The sequence below is a fragment of the Diabrotica virgifera genome, chromosome 1 (assembly GCF_917563875.1).
Source record: "Diabrotica virgifera virgifera chromosome 1, PGI_DIABVI_V3a".
Lineage (NCBI taxonomy): Eukaryota > Metazoa > Arthropoda > Insecta > Coleoptera > Chrysomelidae > Diabrotica > Diabrotica virgifera.
The window spans coordinates 53,662,949-53,685,636 of NC_065443.1; the positions used below are offsets into that span (position 1 = coordinate 53,662,949).

The 22,688-nt window shown below is 33.1% G+C and overlaps 1 protein-coding gene across 1 annotated transcript in view; it reads right to left on the reverse strand.

Annotated features, from left to right (window-relative positions):
• LOC114324965 (uncharacterized protein YdcI) overlaps positions 1–22,688 on the reverse strand; it is a 90,219-nt gene that overhangs the window by 59,202 nt on the left and 8,329 nt on the right. The window contains exons 3-5 of the mRNA XM_028272897.2: positions 17,880–18,008; positions 17,591–17,698; positions 2,864–3,124 (exon numbers count right to left, since the gene is read on the reverse strand). Of these exons, the coding sequence (XP_028128698.2) occupies positions 2,864–3,124; positions 17,591–17,698; positions 17,880–18,008 (498 nt within the window). The remainder of the gene's footprint in view (positions 1–2,863; positions 3,125–17,590; positions 17,699–17,879; positions 18,009–22,688) is intronic.

Genomic DNA, 22,688 nt, shown 5'->3' on the forward strand with positions numbered 1-22,688 from the left:
GTCACCACTCGAATATCATGTTTTGCTACATTTTATTTAAAACGAAAATGCTTCGAAATCGAAATTTCTTTTATCATATTTTTGTCGATGTAGTTTCTATACTAAACGTAAAATTATACCTATTTCTGAAATTATCAAGTTATATTGATCTATCTATCAGTAGAGAAGATCGCATATTGTATTTCAAAGATATTTTTTGGTTTTTGTATACCTAATCGATTTCAATAATATTATGTTTACGGGACGTTGGGATTTCCTGTAAGACCGAGCCGCTGAGTGATGGCTAACTTAGCGCCGACAGATTTAGATAATAACTTAAATTTTGCATTTTTGTCACTTTTGTGTAATAATTCTAAGTGACGAAAAGCGTAGTTTCTCATAGTCTACCAGTCTACCAGTAGATGTATGTACTAAGTAGAACGTGTGTACTAACAGTAACATAAAAAATTTTATTGAAAAAATCCTTTGTAAAAGGTATAAAACCTTTTATTAAAATCCCTTTAAGGGCTACATCACAACAGAGCGTTTTCGATTTTCTTACAAAATCATCATCAGTGTTAAAATAAACAGGTTGAATGCTAGCTGAGCCTCCAAAGAAATACCAGTTCCAAGAAATACCAGCCTCCAAAGAAATGGTATGTAGTTATTTTACAAATGTATATTTGTTTGAAATTCCATAGGATGGATATAATTAATAAGGAATTATGCCCTTAGGTAAAGTATGAACCTTCTCATTGTTGTCTCTACATTACGACAGTTTGAAGGCAACTGAGGGTTCTCACCATGGTATTTCTTTGGTGGCTCAGCTAGCATTCAACCTGTTTATTTCACACTGATGATGATATTGTAAGAACATCTAAAACGTTCTTTTGTGATGTAGCCCTTAAAGGGATTTTAATAAAAGTTTTATACCTTTTACAAAGGATTTTTTCAATAAAAATTTTAGTAATTAAGGGTATACGAGCCCCTTCCCATTTCAGTTGGCACACCTTTGGAATTTGCAGTTTATGGCGATTACCATCGACAAGTGATAATCTACATATTTTTATAAGTTTCCATATCAATTATTATTGCATTTTTTATTAACATTTATTGAAAACATTACCCTTATGGTTGTGTTTATATATTTTAAACAATAATAAAAAAATCGCTAAATCGTGGCTTTTGATTCACTTACATCAACATACATTGATTTATTCATAATTATCTTAAAATCAGAGGTAGCTGTGGAAAATTATATCAAAACATTATTGTCAATTAATGTCAAAAATATTTTGTGACATTAAACTTATTGCCGTTCGTCGAGATAAAGTTATCGATGGGAATGAGTGGAGGTAAAGTTATGGATGAGAACATTTGTTCCATCATCAATAGATTTTTTAATTCTGGAAAATCCAGTTTGGAAATCGCGAATAGTTTCAATTATCATAGTATAGGGTAAGAAACATAGTTGGGAGATACAAAACCTCAGGTTTTGTCATCAGAAAACCTGTAAATGTAAAAAAAGTAAAATAAACGAAGCAGATCGAAGGGTATTAAGACGCATTATAGTGAAAAAACGACGTGCAATTTATCTAGATTTAAGTGTTGTGTGGAGTAAGCTGGTTAGAAGACACGTTTCTAGATCAACATGTCACCAAAAGGCCCACAAGTTAAGATTTGCTATTTACAAAGTAATTGATAAAGTTGAAAAAAACAATACGAATTGTTTTTGAAAATTTTCATTCTATCTCAAACTAATGAAAATCTAGTCTTAACATTACAACACAAGAAAGATAGGTTAAAATGGCCAAAAGAGCATTGATGGTGGACAAATTCACTATGGAATGCAATACAATGGAGTGACGAATCCATATTTGAAGTTTGTGTTGGAGTCGAGTTGGAGACAGTAGGAGTCGAGTTATTCGCAGGAAAAATAAAGCTTTTTAGCCTTACTGTCTTAACAGAAATGTCAAATTTCCTACGTTTATCATGGTCTAGGGCAGCATGTCAGCGAAAGGAGTGGAAAAGTTTAATTTTATTGATGGAATTTTAAATATGGCAAATAATATTTGAAGGTTTTAAATAATCTCTTACCGTCTTAAAGTCATTTCAACAAGTTAAAATCAATGAAAGATGATTTTGAAGATTTTGTCTTCCAACGAGATGACGTAGGTTGCCATACCTCACAAAAGAGTTTAAACTCGATTGGAGACCATAGTAGAATACTTCTGGAATATGTTTCTAACAGTCCCGACTTGTCCCCGAGAGAAACTTTCGTGCCTCTTTGTGGCGCAAAATAAAAAAACATTGAGGAAACATCATGCTAGGTCCGTCAAAGAATTGAATCAAAACTTGCAAGAAATATGGGATTAATTTACACCAGGGTATTGCCGCCAAAGCTTTGTAAAAGCGATGCCTCCAAGAATTTTAAATCTAATTAAAAATAAAACGGATGTCACTCAGTTATAAACTTCCACATTTGTTTTGTTAAAATTAGATATTTATTACCTTTTTCTTTTAATTTGTTGTTATTCTGTTTAATTAATCGTTTTTATTAATTTAAAACTTTTTTTTACTTCTGGAAATCCATAAATTATCGATGAATTAAAACTTTCAAACTTTAGGTATGCTGGACATTTGTTTTTGTTCTATAAAATTGGATTTTCTTTTCAATCTACATTGGGTCAACTGATATGGGAAGGGGCTCGTACAGCCAGCTACGTGAAAATTCTTTCTTTTCCTTGTGGATTTAGTAACATAAAAATTCTCTTGATAAGTAAAGAAGTGGTTAGGATTAAAGATAGAGTTGGAAAATAGCAGAAATCAATCTATTTTATCTAAAACCATCGGAACAAAAAATAAAAAGTAATTGTATATATACCTTTAATGTTTCATCACCATCCTGTATCACGTTTTCATTAGTAGCTCTTACAGTTTCATCTAGTGAACTGAATTCATTATAGATTGTTGATGTCGGTTCCTTCTTTACTTGTGTCTTTCTGACAGTTGGTTCTTTTTTCACTCGTGGTTTTTTTACAGCTGGTTCTTTCTTCACTTGGGGCTTCTTTATTGGGGCTTTTGCGATCGGTGCCTTTACTATTGGTTGCTTTGTTTTAACTGGTGCCCTCTTTTTAGTTTTTTTCTAAAATAAACAAACTCATATGTATAACAATTTATATGTACTTATAGGGCATGCGATTATTCTAAATCTATATTTTTCCCAATATATACTTGCGTACAATGTGTTATAAAAATAAATCGATACAACGGACTATCAAAGAACCATAAAAAATTATTATTTAAAAAAAAACGAAGAGGAACCTGGTTTGGAGAAGAGAAAAAGAACCTGTATTAAGTTTCCAGACTCTAATAATTTTATAACGTATTATGCTTTCCGTTTTTTCCGTTATTTTGCCGGTTATTATTACCTCACTCAAAGGCGGATCCAGGACCAATTTTCGGTGGGGACCATAAACTTTTTTTGGAGGAAAATTTTCAAAATTAGGGCTAAAATGGTGAGTTGTAAGGCACTTTTCACACATTTTTGAGTGCCATAAAAACATTCAAAACTTATCGTTATTAAAATATTATTAAAGTCAGTACTTACCTACCGATTCCTACACATTTCTTCGGATCCAAGTGCAATTCTTTCAACAAGTTTAATTTTATTTTTCCAAAGGTTTTTCCTGTCAGGCGTAGTTCTTCCCCTCTTTCTTCATTTTCACTAAGTATTTTTATGTTCTCATAAGCGTCAATTAACTTAACAAATTCTTCACGAATGTCGTTATTGTGTATGTATCCCAAATTTATAGACAGCTGTTCCACGTGGGACAAGTCGGTCGTTTCCTCAAATATGACAGAGTAATAATTTGAACTTTGAACCTCATTCATTATTTGTTCAATTATTTCTTCACTACAATATGTGTATGTTGCTCGGGAAGATGCTGTGGTTAGGTGTTGTTTAAGAGTCTCAACTCCTGATGCGATTTTAATTCTTAACAATTCCCTGTTTCCCTCATTGATAGGTCCAGCATCTTCGTCTGGTTAATGACTGACTTTTGCGGGTTGCGATAACTTTGTAGAAAATCCTGCCCAACCTGAACGCACTCCTTGTGGTATTCTTTTTCTCATGATCATCTTTCAGTGCGTCACAGTTTTTCGATTTCTTTCTAACGCATTAAATTGTATGTGACAGAAAAAAAGGCACATCCGTGATTACAGACATTTACAACATTTATTCTAGTTATTCTAGTTGTCGATAGATGGCGCCATAATAAAAAAATAATTTTTTTTAAATTAGATAATAATATTACAAATATAATCTGTATAATTTATAAGACTATACAAATCAAAGAAAATACCATTTTATAAATGCAAGAAACAGATTTGATTTGTTTTTATTCCAAATTGAAAATAAAATGTGACAACTGTCAGATTTAACTAAAATGTCATGTTAGAATAAATGTCATAAATGTGTATTATCACGGACTTACCCTTTTTCCTATAATTTGTTACGCACTGAAAAATGCTCATGAAAAGGACAATATGATGTTTTTTCATGGGTTTGTATGTATGACTTCGTCTGTGCTCATGAGGTTGGTGGAAGATGTTTAAGGTTTCGTGACAAGGCTTTGGGCTGTCATCGCTTTATTGGGACCACACTTTTCATTCTTCTTCTTTTTTATTCGCTGTGTGTACAGGACATTGATATCATTTTGATGGCGGCCAAGGTCGTTCTAACAATTGGCACTTTGTAAAATTATCAACATTTTGATTTATAAAACATCCTATGTCATTCTGGAAGCTTCCGTAACTGCTTTTGTTCAATTCTAGTCCAAAAGACATATTTATCCCTTGTTTTGTACATATATATTATGTGTTTGAAACTAAAAACATTTGAACTGCAAATATTTAAATTTATATTTTTTTTTAATTTTCGGAGGGGGCCATGGCTCCCTCTCTTGATCCGCCCTTGATCTCACTCATCACTGTAGATGGGTTTAGAAGTTGCCAATCGGGAGATTGCGAACGAAAATAGTACACATTAATTGGAAGAAGAACGAAAAACAAAAACCATTCGGAGAGGGTGTGAAAAAAATGGGAATAAACTGAAAATTAGAAGATTCATGTATTAGGTGGCAAATAAAAAGTAATTGAGAAAATATTGAACAACTAGAGTTGATTTTTTAACCAAGAGGAGTAAACTAAAAAGACCGATTCACACCCAAGAAAGTTACTAGAAAAGTCACCAAATTCATCTTCTTTTTTCGTTACTCATATCAGCTTTCGATGATAATCCATACATATTATATTATACTAACACATCGCTCAAGAGTTCTAAAAACAACTGTTTTTTATATAAAAGTAGACTAAAAATCTAAAAATTAAAGGAATAATGCAGAAAACACAAAAAATCGCTGATATACTTAATTAACCTATAAAATGACAGAAGTGTCATAAAATTTCATAAATGTCATTAGTGTCAAAATTTAATAAAAGTGGAGTAAACCATAGAGGTATATATTAACATAGAGGGAGTCTACCTTCCGCGCTTCCTGACGACAAGATCTAATGGACTGGTTTGCTGCATCTCTTTCTAACACATTGTATCGAAAATATATGATGACATTCAGTGTTAATATAGGCACGGAAGAGGAGGACAACTGTAGCAGCTTTACTATGCGTAAGAGTGAAACTACACTAATCCAAATAAAAAAGATGGTGTCGTCACTTCGCTCTGAATGACACTCTCTCTATGCTAATATATAACTCGAGAGACGATGCTGTCAGGGCATAAATTCGAGACGTCAAGTTTTATTTTTTAGAAAAATCTTAAATCATCGCGTTAAAATTGTTATAAATTAAGTAATTATACTGTAGATATAGTTAGTTAGTGTTTGAACATTAATTTAGTAGTTAATTTAAAAGTTAAAACGGGATAATACGTTAGTAGTGAATTAGAAATACTAAGGACTTTTCTGTAAGTTTTGCCTTTATATAATCATAGTAGCAGTAGTATAGTAGAGTAGAGGCTGGCTTAGGAGATGGACACTAACTCTCCCGGCCCCCCTGACAAAGGGGGCGGGATCTATGCTTTGCTTTCATTGAACTCGCAAAATTTTTTAAATTCCATACACATGCTAGCCCCGAGACATAAAAATAACATTAATTTAATAGAAAAAGAACTCTGTGCTTTAAAAAATAAATTCCAAAACGATCAGATCATGTTAACAGAAGTTAATAACTTATCATCTAGGATTGAAAATATTAGTAGAAGAAAAGTTGAATACAAGGACACTGACTTCGGCCCATTCCTTAGTATGATAGAGAGTGACAAGGGAAAAGCAGGAAATATCCATCCTATGGATATTGGGAAAGTATTTCATACAATGGGTACGACTGGAATTAAAGAAATTAGTAGAAAAGGCATGAATAGAATTGGAGTAATTTTTAACACCTCCAAACAGGCAAATATGGTACTAAATAGTACAGAAATCCTTGAGAAAGGATTTCTTGCTTATATACCTCAAAAAATGCTAACATCAAGGGGTATTATTAGAGATGTAAGTATAAATATTTCAATGGAAAACATAGTTAACGACAGTAAATTACAAAAAAACGTGAAAATTATATCGGCCAGAAGACTTAACAGAAGAGTTTTAGATAGCAGTGGGACCGTTACATACATTCCAACAGGAACTGTACAACTACTCTTTGACGTAAGAACTCCCCCTAAAGAAATAATCATATATTCAAACTTGGTAACAGTAGATCCATACATCCCTCCTGTACAGCAATGCTTCAAATGCCTAAGATTTGGGCACTCACAAAGACAGTGCAGGGGAAAAGCAAGATGCCCGAAATGTTCCGATGAACATACAGTACAAAGCTGCACAGTTTCTGTACCAAAATGCCTATACTGCGATCTTGATCACCTTGCCACAAATAAAATTTGCAAAGAATTCGAAAGACAGAAAAAGATAAATGAAGTAATGGTCTTCCAAGATCTCACCTTTTTTGAAGCTGCCAAGCTGTTTCCCCCAATTAAGGAAAAGCCAGAGAATTCGAGAATGTTTCAGAGGAGAAGTAGGGATTTTCCTTCTTTACTATCCAGCTCACCCAGAGCATTTACTCAAGCACTTCAAAAATCCCCATCCTCCACTCCCCATTTCCAGAGTCAAAGTCATGTGGTCCCAGTTAAAAGGAAAAATAAAGTAATTCTTAAAGACATTAGTTATGACAAAGAGGCGCATAAAGCTCTATTAAATGAGGATCTAAGCAGAAATTTACCTAGATTACCGATTTTAAACAAATTAAATGATTCACAAAAGTATACGGGATCACAAGGCCCAAGTTTTGCACTCTCATTAACAAGCAATCGTGTACATTCTCAGGATAGTGTATTTTCAAAAAACGTTGATTTAACCTCTGATAATAATATGGATTTTGCAGGTTTTGATGAGTCACATAATACATATCTAATTTTAGTAAAAGTAGTGTTGACTGAATTTTCATTTATTTCTTACAGATAATATAATATATTATTTTTTATATTAAAAATAAAAAAAAAATAATAATAGTAACAAATTATATATATATATAGTTATGATATTTAATATTTTGCATTGGAATATTAATGGTTTCTTTAACAATAAGCAAGATCTAATGGTGTTTCTTAACGAATACGATGTTAATATCATTCTTCTAAATGAAACACATCTGAAATTTTCACAGCACTTGCATATTCCCAATTTTTACTGCTATAGGGATGATAGGATTGATGGATGGGGTGGAATAGCTGTACTTATTCATCAGTCTCTGGCAGCTGATAGGATAGACATTTCACATATTCACTTGCCTGAAAAATGGCAGGCTATCATTATCAAATTTGAAAAATTTTTTATTATAGGATCGTATAAGACACCAGATGTTCGTTTTCGTAAGGAGATCTTTAGAGAATTGGTTCAAATGTGTGATAAACCGTTTTTCTTCATAGGTGACTTGAATTGCCAACATTCTTTATGGGGTTCATCATCTAACAATCCGAACGGCAATCGTCTTGCAGATCTTTTGGAGGAGGATAACTTGTGTTTTCTCAATACGGGTGAGGCGACAAGAATCTCACCGCCTGACTCAAACAGTGTCCCTGACGTAGCTATAGCATCTCCAGGTTTGGCTGTGGACTGCCTCTGGGAAGTTTTTCCAGAGATAGGAGCAAGTGATCACTTTCCTTTTGTAGTGTGTTACGGGCAGGATAGAAATAGTCCCCAAGGAAATGACCCTCTTCAAGATCGCAGTATCTTTAATGTGAAAAAAGCCAATTGGGAACAATTCAACCAATATATTGAGTCTAACATTAACAACATCCCTAATGAGTCTTACACAGATTTTCAAAACCTAATATTAGACGCAGCAAACAGGTTCATCCCTAAGAAAAAGCGTGTTAGATTCCATAAACCACAATTACCTTGGTGGGATGAAGAGTGTTCAGTTTTAATTAAATCAAAGAGGGAGGCAGTCAAGAAGTTCAAACAGGTACCTTCTTTAGAAAACTTCATTAATTTTAAAAAAATTAGGGCAGATTGTAAAAAAGAACTTAAATCCAAAAAGAAAAAATCATTTGTTGTGTTTTGTTCCACAATTTCACCTGATACTCCAATATCAGTAATGTGGAGAAAAGTGAGAAGTTTCCATAAGGCTTTCACTAAAGCCTCAGTTAGAACTCCTAGTAATTCATCGTTAGGGGAGGAAATGCTTTGTTCATTGACTCCACCTGTATTTGAGGACATTGCGTCTCACCCAGTGAAATCTAATACTATCGAGTGTGAACTCTTCACTTTAAGGTACTAGTACACTTTAGAAGACCAAAAATAAGCATTTTTTCAAGATTTTTTTTCTCAGAACCTTTATTATAAATGAACATAAAACTGTTTACATATTAATATATATTTCTTAAAGAATACAAAAAATATATCTTTTTTTATTTGTGTACTTACACTAATATTGTAGAGGGCTCCAAAGTTAAGGCCTCGAAAAAAATTAGCTCCGATGGCGGACAGTTAATCGCAGGATTGGGATGTCTGAAACAAAAAAATCGTACGGCATTTGAAAAAGGAAGGTCTCTTACGTGACAATTTACCACCTTTAGTGAAAAATTCCGCAAAAGAAAGATTTTACGGAAATTTGAAAAATGTTTGTGAAAAAATCGCCCGTTTTTCTTCAGTTTTTCATGGTTAAAAATTATTTATATTTTATTTTTTGGTTAAATTGTGGTAAATTGTCACGTAAGAAATCTTCCTTTTTCAAATGCCGTACGATTTTTTTGTTTCCGATATCCCAATCCTGAGATTAACTGTCCGCCATCATTTTTCGAGGCCTCGACTTTTGCGCCCTCTATAATATTAGTGTACTTGCATAAATATAAAAAGATATATTTTTTGTACTCTCTAAGAGTTAGAGATCAATATGTAAAAAGTTTTATGTTCATTTGTAATAAAGTTTCTGAGAAAAAAATTCTTGAAAAAAATGATTATTTTTGATCCTATAAAGTGTACTAGTACCTTAAACGAACTTTCATTGGTTTTGGTTGAACGAAAGGATACTGTGCCGGGCCAGGATGGTATAACATTTTCTATGTTGCAACATCTTCCAGAGTCAGCAATCAAGTTCCTGTTAAAATTTTTCAATTTATGTTTAAAGGAGGGAATGCATATTCCCACTCAATGGAAATCACAAACAGTGTGTTTAATTCCCAAACCCAATAAAAATATAAATTGTCTTTCGGGCTGGAGACCAATCGTTTTATCATCGTGTGTTAGTAAACTTTTAGAGAACATGATAAAAATAAGGTTAGATTGGTATGTAGAACATTTTATGATCCTATCGCCTTTCCAGACTGGCTTTCGTAAAGGTAGAGGGGTGTCTGAAAACATAATTCATCTGGTCAATGAAATCTCAATGAATATCTCAAAAAGGAAACCAGCAGCTGCTGTTATGTTAGACATTTCTTCTGCATATGATAAAGTGTCAATCATCCAATTATTGGACGCTTTGGGAGATCTCAATTTGCCATGGTTACTTATTGAATTGGTTAAACATTTATTGACTAATCGTTTGGTGTCTGTTCGTGATCCTATTTCCTTAAATCTGCTAGGACCAAGAACTACCAATGTGGGCCTTCCTCAGGGTTCCCCTTTGAGTCCAGTACTATTTAATATTGTCATCAATATAATTTCATTTTGTGTGCCAGAGGATGTTCTAATTACTCAGTATGCAGACGATGTTGCCCTCTATTGCACCGGCAACAGCTGGGTGGATGTTGTGGAAAAATTGAATGGTACAGTAGAAAGTATTTCTAATAAACTTCATGATATGGGAATGTGTCTGTCATCTAGCAAGAGTCAAGCAATTTTTTTTGATAGAAATAGGAATAATATTCCGAATTTACTAATATCAGTGAATAACACACGTTTAGATTGGAAACAAGAAGTTTCTCATTTGGGAGTTATTCTAGATAGTTCCCTTTCTTGGAGAAGTCAAATTGAAAAGATGGCATTGAGGGCTTCCAGTGGAGTCAATATTATTCGTTGTTTGTGTCGAACTTGGTGGGGAGCACATCCTGCAACTTTACTCACTCTATATAAGGCATACATTAGATCACATCTTGACTATGGATCCATTTTTCTGGGAGGTTGTGCACGTTCTCTACTTGCAAAATTGGATAAGGTTCAGTATAGAGCTCTTAGAGTGGTGGGGGGATTTATGAGGTCTTCTCCAGTTCATATAATTTTGTCAGAGTGTGGAGAAACACCGTTAGATCTCAGAAGAATATGGCTAGCATCTAAATTCATTTTAAAAGTAGTAGCCTATGACAACCCAATATATGCCTCAATTGAGCAATTTCACAATGTCTTTCTGGGTTACTTTAGTTTTTGGAGAAGAAAATATTTCCCACCAATACTGGCTGCTTTCCAGAATACTTTACATGAAATTCATGAGGTAGCACATAGCTCCTTATTTCCTTGTCACTCCTTTCCACTTAATATTCAGATTTCTCCTATGGCTTATGAAACTGTCAATATGGGCAAAGAAGCAAATAACCAAACCAAGTTTATGGAATGGTACCTCAATAACTGGTCGGAATATAAACTTATTTTCACAGATGGATCCAAAGATAAACAAGGTAATGTAGGTATTGGGATATACCTTAACGAGAGAACACAGTTAACAGCAAGATTACCCTCCGCTAATTCAATTTGCTCAGCAGAAGTATTTGCCATTAAAAAAGCATTAGAGTTAATCCAACAGAATAATTTTACAAAGTGCCTCATCTGTAGTGATTCTAAGAGTGCTCTAGAAAAAATCACAAGATCAAGCTACAAGGCGGCAATAGACTCACAAACTCTCCAACTAAAACAAAAACTATGTGAATTTGATGAACAACATAGAGAAATTAAATTTGCATGGATTCCAAGTCACACTGGAATTATTGGGAATGATAGAGCTGACCATCTTGCGAATCTTGGAAGAAAGCTGCCCATTAGTGAAGAACCAAAGAAAGGCCTCCTTTAAAGATTTTCAAATTAAATATAAAGAAAACCTATGGATCGGTTGGGAAAATCGATTCCAACAAATAGGACAGGCAAAAGGAATTACTTATTGCTCACAAGTTACAGTTCCATATAAAAAGGCATGGTTTACAAAATTTCCCAACCTGGGGAGAGGTATAATCACACAAATGTGTCGTATGAGAAGTGGACATTGTAGTGTTCCTGTACATTTATTTAGATTGAAGGTAGTGAATTCAAACCAGTGTTTATGTGGCAGTGTAGGAACTTTACAACATGTTTTATTGGAATGTACTAGGTTCCAAAGAGAGTCCCAGTTGCTTAGAAGGGAACTAGAAGGTGATCCGACATTAACTGATGTGTTGTTTAAAAATTTAAACTCAAAGACATTAATCGCAGTGCAAAAGTTTTTAACATCAACAATGACTCGTGTGTAACTTGCTTAAAAACTTTATGACTTTATGCTTGCTTGCAATGCATGTGCTTTGTGCTTAGTGCGGTTTTGCGTGGTAGTACTAATAGAACTAGACCATTAATAGTAGAACTTTAGTTATGGAACTTATAAACAATTACAAAGTTTTTTTTTTATCTCCTAATATTTCAGATTCAGGAGCTATGAGCTTAAGCCCAGATGTACCTCAGGTACGGCTCTTGAATATTCTAGTCTATAATCACGGATCCTGGCCGGATAGCCCTGGCAGCTAAGGCCATTCAAATGAAGAGAAGAAGAAGAAGAATATATAACTCTATGGAGTAAACTTGCCTGCGCACAGTGGTGAATTTTGCCGAAAACCTGGCCAAAATGCAAAAATTTAAGTTTATATATTCCGAGAAATTTTATATGAATCTTGCTCTGTAGGTTCCGGAGGATCATAAACGGCCGTTGAGGGTAGAACAACAAGCATATCACATATTTATATTAGTCTAAAGTTGGGATTGAACGAAAGCGGACCGAATAAAATTAAAGTGTGTTATACAATATACAATTGAGGCATTGTTAGCTTTTCGTTTAAAACTATAGACGTGTATTATTTTGTTATTTTATAGTGGATGATATTTCTTGAGGTAAGTGGAGTATTTCAATATACTTTTTAGATTCTTTTTCCTAACATAAACTTTATTTACAACATATTTACAAAATGATGGCAAGAATCTTCAATCGTTTTCTGTTTACCAAGTTTTAAAATGGAAAAAGTAAAAAAGTCAGCTTTGGTCAGCAAAGATTTTTTGCTTAATAAATAATACAATATGTATATAAATATTCCTCAAGAAATCATCTGCAACAAGTTGCAAACTTAGCGGAATTCTTCATTTTAAAAAACTGTAACATGCTGGAGAATTCCTACATTAAGAGACTTTAATGTTATGGTCAGTTAATAAAGTAAGAACAAAATATGAAGCAGCTGATTCAGTAAATTTACAGTTTTTTTTACACAAGAACCGCAGTTTTTTGTTATTTTTTTGCTTTCTTCTTCTTGTTTTTTTTAATCTTTAAGTCATTTTACCTTTATGTATAGGTCTATCTTTTCGCTTTCTTATTTTTATATTTTTTAATAATTTTGGTCATGCAAGTCCAAAAATTTTGTCCTTTTTTTTTAAATAAATGCATAAACGATATATTTTATATTAATAAGCCAAAAAATAGGTAGGTCAACTCTTAATACATCATAATTGTTTTGTAAATGGATCCGATTAATTATAATTATTACTTACCAATGTGTGGCTTCTTAACACAAAGTTTCGTTTATGCATTTCATTTTTAAAAAATTAAAATTTTTGGCTCACACGACTAAAATATAAACGTAAGGAAACAAAAACAGGATTATACATACGAGTAAAAGGACTTAAAGATTAAGAAAAAGAAGAAGAAAGCAAAAAAATAACAAAAAACGGCGGCTCTTGTGTAAAAAAAACTGTAAATTTACTGGATCAGATGCTTCATATTTTGTTCTTACTCTATTAACTGACCATATAACATTAAAGTCTTTTCATGTACAAATTCTCCAGCATGTTATATTTTTTTAAAATGAAAAATTCCGCTAAGGATTAATTTGGCTGCAAATGATTTTTTGAGGAAAATTTATATACATTTTGAACTATTTATTAAACAAAATATCTTTGCTAAGCAAAGTAGACTTTTTTACTTTTCCCTTTTTAAAACTTGGAAAACTTAAAACGATTAAAAATTCTTGCCAATTTGCAAACATGTTGTAAATAAAGTCTATTTTACGAAGAAAAAATACTCCACTTACCTCCCAGACATAGCATCCGCTATAAAATAACAAAATAATACACGTCTATAGTTCTAAATGAAAACCAAACAATACCCCAATATTATTGTATAACACACTTAATTTTTATTTGGTCCGCTGTCGTTCAATCACAATTTTACACCAATATAAATATATGATGATGTACAAGTTGCTGATATGAGCACATTGTGTAAATGTTAGGGCATAGAAAGTCGTAATGCTCACAATCTTATTGAAGGTTTTTATTTAAACAGTTTACTTGCCCGTAAACTGAGCCCGAAAACTGTTTAAATAAAAACCTTCAATAATATTGTGAGCATTACACTTTCTATACCCTAACATTTATAAATATATGATCTCATAGGCGCCCATGCCCATGGGCATGGCCACGCCCCCCTAGCTTTTCTGTTGCTTTAAACTATAATATATTGTCATCCAAAGTATACAAAATGTAATGTGCAACATCTTCACGTCTGGCCGCTCCCCTAAAAAAATTTTAGATGGGCGCCTATGCATGATCTGCTTGTATTGTTCTACCCTTAACGGCCGTTTATGATTCTCAAAAACCTACAGAGCAAGGTTCATACAGAGCAAGTTAGAAAAAAAAATTTCAACTCGCTATCTGCTTTATTTTGAGTCCTGTAACATTTTGAAGAAATGAATTTTTTTTGCGAAAGCTGGATTGCAAAATTAATTTTGCAAAATCTGTTGAACCGATCTTAATGAAATTTACAGTATTGTTTATCTGTATCATAAAGTTTTTGTTGGTGAAATATGAAGGTCCTAAGTGTAGCATAAATGGTTGAAAAACGTAAAATGCGAATACTAGTTTTTGTATGGTTTTTTTCGCAATTATTGCTATTTTGCAACAAGGGTGACAATTTTTTAAATTTTTAACCAATTTTATTTTATAGTAAATTTATTTACGCAACTTTTATGTCAGTACAACTTTTCTCGGAAATGAATACTTTTAAAGTTATAATCAAAAAACGAAGAAAAAAATCGAATTTTTCCTTCATTTTTTGACATTTTGATTATTTAAACAATGTTCCGGACCTTTTTGAGAGGGAGGATAACTCAAATATTATTATTTGAGTTATTTTCAAGCAATTTCTAAAAAAAAATTGAGTCACCTTAACGTCCAAATGTACTAATATTTTTACAGATCCGCCCTGGTCTATACTTGATCTTACGCTTGATCTTAATCTCTAATATTTCTCCTGTCATCCACTAATTCTTGGTAGTTGTTTTATTTTCGAGAAGAAAAGTTATGGTATAGTTAAGAAGAAAAATTATAATACTCTGGGCTAATTAGCAAAATACAAGGAAAAGTTATTTACCAGCAATTTCATTGCTGGAATCGAATCTTATTATTGTATGTATTAATAATATAGGTATGCAAAGTCCGCAGATAGTGTGCTACTTTTTTTATAAACAAAATGGCGCCCGAAAATCGTGTTTTTTTCAATTTTTGCTCTATAACTCCAAAGATTTTAACTTTACACCAAAAATACCCAAATAAAAATTCACCGCAATTAAATTCTGCAGAGACGTGTTTTTCCCGATTCACTTGGACGAAAACTTTCCCCGGAAAAAGCGGGTTTTTCCAACAAAATCTTTAGTTTTCAACTAAAATTTTAGATAAGTAATTGTTAATCAATAATTAAATAACTTGGTAGTGTAAAAGATCTTTTTATATAGATTATAATTCTAGAAGCCGATAGAAATTGAATGAACAGTTTAGCAACAATTGAATTTTTAATTAAAAATTTACGGTCGCTATAATAACGACAATAATTATGACGCATAAGAATAACTATGATTTTTTCATAAAAAGACACTATACCTATCTAATTAATGTACTTTACAGAATTGAAATTGGACTATTTAAGCGGCCTCAGGAATATTTTAAAATTAGAAACAATTTTTTGGCTTATAAACAAATAGAATATCTCGGGAAATATTAAACTAAATTAAATTATGAAAACGGTATTCAAAAAACAGCGGCAGGACGCTTCTTTTAAAAGAAAAAACGTTTACTTACGACGAGTGATTCCTGAGATACAACCGGTGAAAGTTGACCGGAATTTACGGCAAAGATATAAACAATAGGATCATAATTTTCAAACCGTCACCTTTTTACTTTTGTCCTCTTTCATAACATATATTATTATAATAAAAACTATCGATAATACGTGTGAAAATTGCCAAAAATAGCTAAATTCCAATCAAAAATTAGGTTAAAGAAAATGTAACCCTCAAAGTTCAAAATCGGTATACGTTAAAAAAATGCATTTTCTCGGCTTCCCATGGAGCAATTTCCTTCATTCTTTTTTTGTTACCTAATAACTCGAGTAGAGCCATCGAACTAACTCATTATTAAATGTCAAACTTGCTTCTGTTTTGTTATAATAGATTAATTTATTTATAAGAACAGAAAACTACATATTTTTTCCAGTTGTAGGCTTTTTTTAGATAAACTAACTACAAGTGTACCTTTTAAAGTTAAAAATATAAATATTTTCATTTGAAAGCTGTATAATTATTTAAACAATTTTTATTTAAACAAATTAAAATTTTGTGTTATAATAAATAAATAAATTTATTATAACAAAACAAAAGCAAGTCTGACATTTAATAATGCATTAGTTCGATGGCTCTACTCGAGTTACTTGGGAACAAAAAAAGAATGAAGGAAATTGCTCCATGGAAAGCCGAGAAAATGCATTTTTTAACGTATACCGATTTTGAACTTTGAGGGTTACATTTTCTCCAACCTAATTTTTGATTGGAATTTAGCTATTTTTGTCAATTTTCACACGTATTATCGATAGTTTTTACTATAATAATATATGTTATGAGTATTTGAAGGATATGAAAACTGGTGTGGAAAAAGAGGACAAAAATAGAAAGGTGATGGTTTAAAAATTATGATCCTATTGTTTATATCTTTGCCGTAAATTCCGGTCAACTTTCACCGGTTGTATCTCAGGAACCACTCGTCGTAATTAAACGTTTTTTCTTTTAAAAGTAGCGTCCTGCCGCTGTTTTTCGAATACCGTTTTCACAATTTAATTTAGTTTAATATTTCCCGAGATATTCTATTTGTTTATAAGCCAAAAAATTGTTTATAATTTTAAAATATTCCTGATGCCGCTTAAATAGTCCAATTTCAATTTTGTAAAGTACATTAGATAGGTATAGTATCTTTTTATGAAAAAATCATAATTATTCTTATGCATCATAATTATTGTCGTTATTATAGCGACCGTAAATTTTTAATTAACAATTCAATTGTTGCTAAACTGTTCATTCAATTTCCATCAGCTTCTGGAAGTATAATCTATACAAAAAGAGCTTTTGCATTACCAAGTTATTTAATTATTGATTAACATTTACTTATCTAAAAGTTTAGTTGAAAATTAAAGATTTTGTTGAAAAAACCCGCTTTTTCCGGGGAAAGTTTTCGTCGAAGTAAATCGGAAAAAACACGTCTCTATGCAGAATTTAATTGCGGTGAATTTTTATTCGAGTGTTTTTGGTGTAAAGTTAAAGTCTTTGGAGGTGTAGAGCAAAAATGGAAAAAAACACGATTTTCGGGCGCCATTTTGTTTATAAAAAAAGTAGCACACTATCTGCGGACTTTGCATACCTATATTATTAATATATACAATCATCAGATTCGATTCCAGCAATAAAATTGCTGGTAAATAACTTTTCCCAAAAATGGCCTATTCTCCGATAATCAGCCCAGACTATAAATAATTTAAATAAACAAAGCAAACTTACTACTGGGGTTTCTACATCACTCTCGTCATCTGTGATTTCAACTAGAGAACTGTTGTTTAGATTTCGCTTTGGCTTTGATTTAGTAGACGTTTCTTTTTTGCCTTCAATCTAAAATAAAACTCAAACAACAGTTATAACTTTTAAAATGGTATCCTGTACAATGTGAAACTATCGACTACCTATCGATTATCATGGTTTACCAACCAACGACCATTTGAATATCGGGAATTCGCGGTAGCAGTAGTTCTGTCTTTGTAAAAAATTTAACAAAACACAAACATGAACTTACCACACTATCATCCAAGACAAATGTTGCATCCTTATCCTCTTTGTCACTAATTTCATCTTCATCTGAAGTTAATTCTAATGCATAAAATTTTTTGTCATATTTAGTACGACGCTCTCTAGTTATTCTTTTCTGCAAACAAAATTTTATTATATAAGTATTTATTTATAATTATTAATACATGAATACCAATAATACTAAGCCACACAAAAGTTCAAGACTTTGTGCAGCAAAAACATTAATCTACAACTCATAACAACATTTATTCCACTAACATTTAAATATCCACTAATTATTAAGTAAGCCCGAATATAAGAAAAAATAAAAATTGATAGCACTAATGCTTTTGGCTTTTTGATATTGGAGTATGGTATGACTACCATGTATTGATAGAACTTTGGCTGAATGGCACTACTAAAAATACACTTGCGAGCAAAAAAACGACTACCTCGATGAATTGTAGTGTATGCTTAATAATTTCACGTTGTCTTCTTTGAATTAAAACAATTAATGCAAAAAATAATTGTTTTATGTAAATCGTCAATGTGTTATAAAATTTGCCAAACTTGTGTATGGCATAGATAGGCAATGCGGTAAACAGTATAAGAGGCAAGTTCTACACAATTTAGACCTCTATGAATTTGCCGCTGCTCGTCTCACTCGCTTTTCATACGTTGACGTGTGAGTACACTTCGAAGTGCAGTAAGTATATATTTTATAAATGGATACACCAGGGAAGGCGGCCCACGTAATTGCATAATAAAAAGAGAGTGCTATAGTTAGAGGACTGTCGCCCATCGCCTACTTATGACGCAGTCTGCAGTCTCAAGGGCTTACCATCTCAAACTCTGCGAGTGTAATTCCAGAGAGATCATCGATTTATTGTCCGGAGTGCCTTGCGGAATCGGCACGAAACAGGAGTTAAGCTTCAACAATCCTTGAGGATTGTTCGAGGTGTCACAGTCACTCACTGGATAGTTAGGAGAAGATTTAAGGCTGCCACTTTGACTTCCAGACAAGCTAATACAGGACCCAAATTGAATGTACGTCAGAATCAAGCTTGACTTCAGTTTGCCCGAGAACAAGTCAATTGAGACGTTGTTGGCCAATGCAGCACAGTTTTATTCTCTGACAAGAGTCGAAGGTGCTTGTAAAGCAATGACAGAAGATGACACGTCTATCGGAGGCGCGTAGAACCATTTGCCCAGCGCTGCAGTGTCAAAATAGTGTCAAAATAGAGGTAGTTCATGTATGTTTCGGGGTGGTATACCTTTAGAAGGAAAAACAGAGCTTGTGTTCATGCCCGGTGGTTGTCGCGGAGGGGGTTTCACAGCAAATCGTTAAATTACGGATATTTTCAAAGATTTTATTTATTTGGCGTATGGCTAGATCACAGTTTTTGTACATAAATAAGAGGGACAATACATTGTAAATAATAATAATTAATTTTTACATACAAAAATTTAGTTGACATATTCAATTGACTGTCATTGTAGGATCTGATCGGACACTCATCCACTAAATGTTTGCTCTTCTCATACCTTCGATATTAAATTGGCACGCTCGTACAGTCTGTAACATCCTGATCATAACAAGACCAGGGCATTAAGCAACAGCACACTGCTGGGAGAAACGAGGGGAGGAATTCCTCGAACATCCCTTAGGATATTCAAAAGAAAAACGTCCACCGTTCCATCCATCAGAATGGTGTTCTGCCCGACTGCTCAGCCCTGGGTTCGTTCCCTGTTCATTCTTCCTTCACACCCATCCCAGAAAGGTACAGGAAATAAAAAGTCTACCTAATCATTTTAAATATACTATTTATTCAGATATAAAAAAAACTTAACAAAAATCATTTGCTCCCTTGTTGGGCTGTCTTATCTCTGTAGGGCTGTCTTGTCTAATTAATTCTACTGATGCATCAGGATACGGTTGTAAGCCAGTTCCGTTCTTCAAGGTAGTGTGTTTTCTTTTCCAGGTAGTGCTTGATTAAAGTCTTCTTCCCGAGGTAGGGGCCATTGTTTAACGGCCTACACACAAACACGATAATGTATGCCAATATTGTACCTGATTTACGTGGCAATGGCAAAAAGAGCAAGTACAAATTTGTATCGGATTAAATACCTTCGAAGAGATGTACTAATTGATTTGACAATAGTAGGGTCGCTTATAGAAATATATAGTCCGAGGGACAAATACCAAGCGGAGCTTGGTGTAGCGTTCAATCGGCTGATTGAAACGTTACAAGTCACAGTCCATTTATTAGTAGTTGTCTCATCTTTTATTACTTAAAAAACTGTGATATTTTTCTGCCAGGAGATCTTGTGAAAGATTGTTTGATTCTCCAAGATCATGTTGTTCCTTACCGCGGCCACATAGGCGATGATGCGTGATAACGCTAGATGTCACACAGCGCGGATTACAAAAGATTACATGGTCAACACCAATATAACAACAATAGACTGGCGTCCATTGAGTCTAGATATGAATCCCATCGAGCACATATGGGATAAGCTCAAACGCAAGGTTCAGGTCAGTAATCCAGCACCAGCGACAGTGGTGGGGCTAAAAACTGCATTAGATGGAGCGTAGGAAACGATTATGGAGGATTCAATTAGAAACTTAATAGGATCCTTAAGATCTCGCATGGAAAGTGTAATAAAATGCAGAGGAGGAAATACTTAGTGTTAATTTTGATTTTTTATGTGAATTTACTTTTATGTTCATGACATAATGACTTTCATTCATAACATGTTTTTTCACATGCAATATTAAGTTATCTTTGTTATGTCCTTTAGTTACTAATAATTGCAATGGTCATTGCAATAAAAAATACTTCTGTTTACAATATTTTACTTTAAATTTTACAGATAAGTGGATAGACATCTGGCATACAGCGTAATCAAAAAATATAACTAATTTTACTTTTGGGTTGATTTTGTAGAAAGGTAAAAAAAGGAGGAATCAAAGATAGAAAACGTTCAAAAAGATGAACTTTGAGGAAGATGAATTGAACCTGAATTCAATTAAATTTAATTGTAATTTTGAATATGTACAAATGCTTTTTTGTATTTAACTCTTATTAATTTTAAAAAATTTTCTTCCTCGTAGGGGACTCCAATCTACAGTTGCTCGTAATTTTCATTTTCTCAAAAAATTCATACAACTCATTAGTTCCCAACCTAACTTGAATTCTGGATTAGCTGGCAGTCAAAGAGTTATTTTTTAATCACAATAAGATCAAATCAGAAATCATTCACGTATTTAGTCATCATAGATATCATAAATACACTGGCGGGCAAAAAATTTAGGTCACTAAATGAATTATACACGTTTGATTCCTCGACTTTCCTAAACCTGTTGTCCGATTTGAGTGATTTTTATAGTATGTTATAGCTTTATTATTTAAAAATCTCAAGGTGTTAATATTGTTGTTAGACAGGTAAATGTCATTTTATACTGGGTGTAACAATTATACTGTGTTTTTTCCTTAAAGTTCGGAACACTCTGTGGAATATATAATAAATAAAAATATATAATAAAGCATAGATAAAATATTTAAATTAAAACTCAATTGTAGCCTAAGGGTAAGAACAGAACAAAAAGGTCGAGGTGGAGGTGTAGGTCGCGGTGGATGCTACTAGTTAAGTCGCGGTCGATGTCGACAGCACATAGCAAGGAGGTCACCTGCGCTGTCAGTCGAGCTAGAACCACTATCAAGTGAAGTAGTTTAATGAAATTTGAATGACAAAAAGACTGTGATTTTGCGATGTTGTGTCAGTCAAGTGATGATAGTGATGAAATGTCAGCTGTAAATAATCAGATCCTCCTTCATATTTCAAAAATTTACTGAATTTAATTACTTTAGAAATTCAAAAATAAACTGAATACAAAAAGGGGGATTATATAAAAAGTGTCAACTCAGATAGCGCAGGTAATGACAACTTGGCTTCGAGCGGACCAATCACAGGGAAGCATCCTTGTAGGCCGCGCAGTAGACATCCATGTAAAACAAACTGATTTGATTTTCAAAAGCATCGATATAAACTTCCTGGTTGGCATCGCGCTAAACCTCCACCGCGACCTACCTGCTCTGTTCTCTTCCATTCACTACAATGTGTTTGTTTTACATGGATATCGACATCGACCGCGACCTCCACCCCCACCTCCACCGAGACCAATTTGTTCTGTTCGTACCCTAAGGCTTTCTTAACATTCTCTTTTTTGATTCATTTGCTTATGTTGCACAGTAAAAAAAGTTAGGTATTTTAACAACTAGCCATGTTCTTCATCAATGCAGGGTGTTTCTAAATAAGTGCGATAAACTTTAAGGGGTAATTCTGCATGAAAAGATCATGACTGTTTGCTTTATAAACATATGTCCACAAATGCTTCGTTTCCGAGATACGGGACGTTGAAGTTTTTCTTACAAACTGACAGTTCATTTGTTGCTCTAAAACCGGTTGAAATGTGCAAATGAAATTTAGTAAATTTTTAGAGGTAGTTATTGCGCAATTTTTTGACATACAAATAAAAATTTTATATTCACCAGTGACGTGCATACGGGTATAAATATTTTAGATGCATCCCGTATGCACGCCAATGGTGAATATAAAATTCTTAATTGTATGTCAAAAAATGCGCAATAACTACCTCTTAAAACCTACCAAATTTCAGTTTCATATCTCAAGCGGTTTTAGAGCAACAAATAAACCGTCAGTTTGTAGGAGAAGATTCAACATCCCGTATCTCGGAAATTAAGCATTTGTGGGCATATGTTTATAAAGCACACGGTCATTATTTTTTCATGCG